The sequence below is a fragment of the Cornus florida genome, unplaced genomic scaffold, assembly GCF_030987335.1.
Source record: "Cornus florida cultivar Cherokee Brave unplaced genomic scaffold, ASM3098733v1 CherokeeBrave_3.0.0_Hap2_Chr08, whole genome shotgun sequence".
Classification (NCBI taxonomy): Eukaryota; Viridiplantae; Streptophyta; class Magnoliopsida; order Cornales; family Cornaceae; genus Cornus; species Cornus florida.
In genome coordinates, this window is record NW_026775578.1 from 59,364,600 (window position 1) to 59,367,969 (window position 3,370).

The 3,370-nt window shown below is 38.7% G+C and overlaps 1 protein-coding gene across 1 annotated transcript; it reads right to left on the reverse strand.

Annotated features, from left to right (window-relative positions):
* Nucleotides 1–252: 252 nt before the first annotated feature.
* On the reverse strand, nt 253–2,514 carry LOC132270347 (uncharacterized). The gene is made up of 3 exons (XM_059771526.1): nt 1,584–2,514; nt 1,291–1,478; nt 253–948 (listed from the first exon to the last, which is right to left on the reverse strand). The coding sequence occupies exons 1-3, from the start codon at nt 2,512–2,514 to the stop codon at nt 253–255; spliced, it is 1,815 nt and encodes a 604-aa protein (XP_059627509.1).
* Between the last annotated feature and the right edge of the window lie 856 nt (nt 2,515–3,370).

A 3,370-nucleotide genomic window follows, 5' to 3' on the forward strand; every position in this document is an offset into this window, starting at 1 on the left:
TAATTCACTACACTTGCACTGTGACATGATGTCCCCCACATTGAGGGATGTTTGCTTTCTAACGGGTTTGAAACCTGGAGGAGATGAAATCAATTACCTCCTCCAGGATAAAGAGACTTCCTTTTACTTTCCAAAGTAAAAAGGGTCTAAACCCTATGTACAGTTGCATGGCCCATTTTTAAAGGAAATGTTAGGGGAAGATGGGACTGAAGTAAATGAACAAGAACACATAGGTTTTTTTTACTATTGTGGTTATGTAGATCTTTGCTGTGTGCCCTTGCTATTCAAATCCTTCAGCCTATATACACCTCCATGCAACACTTGGTGAACCACAAATGGTCCCTTCCAAGTAGGGGACCATTTTTCATAAACTCTATCTACCTTTCCAGGTGGAAGAATCGTTTGCCACACCATGTCACATTCTGCAAATGATTTGAACTTCACTCTTTTGTTGTAAGCCTTCATTACCTTTGCTTTATGGATCATAAGGTGGTCCAGAGCAAGTTTTTGAACTTCATCCAAATCTTTTAACTTAGCAAGCATAGTCTCATTGTAATTGGCAGGTATAAAATTATGTTGTAAAGCCACCCTTGCCGATTTCACATTTAACTCCATCGGCAACACAGCATCATGGCCAAATGTTAGCCGATAACGAGTTGTTCCGGTACTTGTTCGCTTCAAATTTCTATAAGCCCACAAGGCTTCTGAAAGGGTTTCATGCCAACGCCTCGGCTTATCCTTTATCATCTTCTCAATAATTTCAATCACAACTTTATTTGAAGCCTCTGCCTGACCATTCCCTTGAGCATAGTAGGGTGTTAAAGTTACCATTTTTACTTGCATATCACGGCCGAGTTGTAGTACTTCATTTGCTCGAAACATAGATCCATTATTGGCAACAATTGTTTCTGGTAATCCAAATTGGTGAAAGATATGTTGCTTCAAAAACTGTATGACAGTATTATGAGTTACCGATACGTATTCCTCGGCTTCTACTCATTTGGTAAAGTAATTAGTAGCTAAAATAATTCAATGATGACCCTTTGATGAAGGAGGATTAATCTTGCCGATTAGATCCATGGCCCAACCTCTGAAAGGTCATGGTTTAACTAATAATTGCATCTCTATAGCTAGAACCCACTGTATTGGACCATACTTTTGACAATCTGTACAACCTTTTGCATAGGTCATACAATTTTTCCTCATTCCAGGCCAATAATATCCATATTGGCGTATCAACCACCTCATTTTTATGCCGGCTTTGTGAGCTCCACATATTCCTTTATGTACCTTTGCCATATTCTTCAAACCCTCAAACTTACTAATGCACTGAAATAACAAAGCATCATCAGCCGATCTTTTATAAAGATCTCCATCCATAAGTACATAATCGATTGCACTCCTTTTTGTTCTTCGATCGGCTTCTAGAGTTGGATGTTGCAAGAACAAGATGTAAGGGATTCGCCAATCATCATTATCTAACTCGGTAACATTAGTGGTAAAGACTTATTCCATAGCTTGATTTCTTGTTTCAGCCGATGGAAAAGATCGGCGTGTGATTTTCATTATCCATTCCTTCATACCATTCGGCACCCTTATTCCTGAGGCAGTCTGTGCTAAATCATTAGCTATTTTATTCATGGCCCTTGGTCTGTATTCCAAAGTCACATTGTGAAATTGGTTGACCAATTGAGTTGCCAATGAATGGAATGGCCTTAATTGCCAATTTAAACATCTAAAGTCTTCCGAAATTTGATTAACCACCAAACTAGAATCCCCCACAATATGGACGTCTTTGACTGCCATTTCTAGTAGAATTTCCAAGCCGATAATCAATGCATCATACTCGGCTTGATTATTTAAGCACCTGAAATCCAAAAAGAAGGAAAACGAAATTTGGTTCCCTGCTAGGGATATTATCACTATACCAGCTCCTGAGCCTTCACTGGTACTTGACCCATCGAACATTAAAGTCCAAGGGGTCATGAATATGGTTGTTGAGTTAAGCTCATCAAACACTTGTGACTCAATTTCAGGCGAGGGATGATCGGCAAGAAAATATGCCAAGGCTCTCCCTTTAATCGCCTTTTGTGGAACATATGCAATGTTAAACTCCATTATTGCCAAAGCCCACTTGCCGATCCGGCCTGTGATTAATGGCCTTGATAGCATATACTTTATAAGATCTATTTGACAAATAATATAAACCAAAACAGGCAACATATAGACTCTTAATTTCATTGCTGCAAAATACAAAGCCAAACATAATTTCTTAATCGGCATATATCTACACTCGACTGGAGTTAAAACTCGGCTTAGATAATATATTGTTTGTTCACTTCCTGCTTCATTTTCTTGTGCTAGCATAGCTCCAATGGATTCTTCAGTAGCCGATAAATATAACTTCATCGGCCATTTCTTCCTTAGCGGCATCATGACAGGAGGACTCGATAGGTATTTCTTAATTTGGTCAAATGCCCTTTGATGTGTATCATCCCATTTGAATTCTTCCATCGGCTTTAACTTGAGTAGTGGGGAAAACACATGTAACTTACCAGCTGTATTGGTAATAAATTGCCTAAGATAGTTTACTTGCCCAAGTAACCTCTACAACTATTGCTTGCTTCTCGGCGCACTAGCATCAATAATTGCCTTAGCTTTATTCCTATCGATCTCTATACCCATTTGATGAACCAAGAAACCTAAAAAGTTTCCTGCCGATACTCCAAAGGCATACTTTATTAGATTCATTTTTAACTTATGAGTCCTCATCGTCTGAAAGGATACTTTGAGATGGACTAAATGTTCCTTTTTTGTCGTTGATTTCACTACCACATCATCAATATATACCTCCATAAACTTGCCGAGCATATCATGAAAGATAAAATTCATAGCTCGCTGATATGTAGCACCAGCATTCTTCAAACCAAAAGGCATTACTACCCATTCAAAAGTTCCAATCAATCCGGGACACCTAAAGGCTGTCTTTAGGATATCCTCATCGGTTATGTAAATTTGATTATAGCCTGAGCGTCCATCCATAAAAGACATGATTTCATGCTTAGCTGCTGCATCAATCAATTGATTGGCTATCGGCATTGGATACTCATCTTTTGGGGTTGCTAAGTTTATGTTTCGAAAATCAACACACACTCGTAATTTACCATTTTTCTTAATAACAGGAACTACATTTGATAGCCACTCAACATACCTTGTAGTTCGAATGAAACCGGCATCCAACAATCGTTTGATTTCCATCTTGACTTTATCTACTATATCTTGAGATATTCGACGAGGTGGCTATTTATATGGGTTGTAGCCATCTTTAATGGGCAACCGATGTTCCACCAGATCTCTAGACAAGCCCGAC

Bases quoted from the DNA above. Each gene is read 5' to 3' on its own strand.
- LOC132270347 (XM_059771526.1), bottom strand. From the start codon at position 2,514: ATGGAAGAATTCAAATGGGATGATACACATCAAAGGGCATTTGACCAA. The intron at 1,479-1,583 runs GTATGAAGGAAT...TTACCGAGTTAG, and splicing joins AGGAATAAGGGTGCCGAATG to ATAATGATGATTGGCGAATC. The intron at 949-1,290 runs GTACATAAAGGA...ACTGTCATACAG, and splicing joins GTTTGAAGAATATGGCAAAG to TTTTTGAAGCAACATATCTT.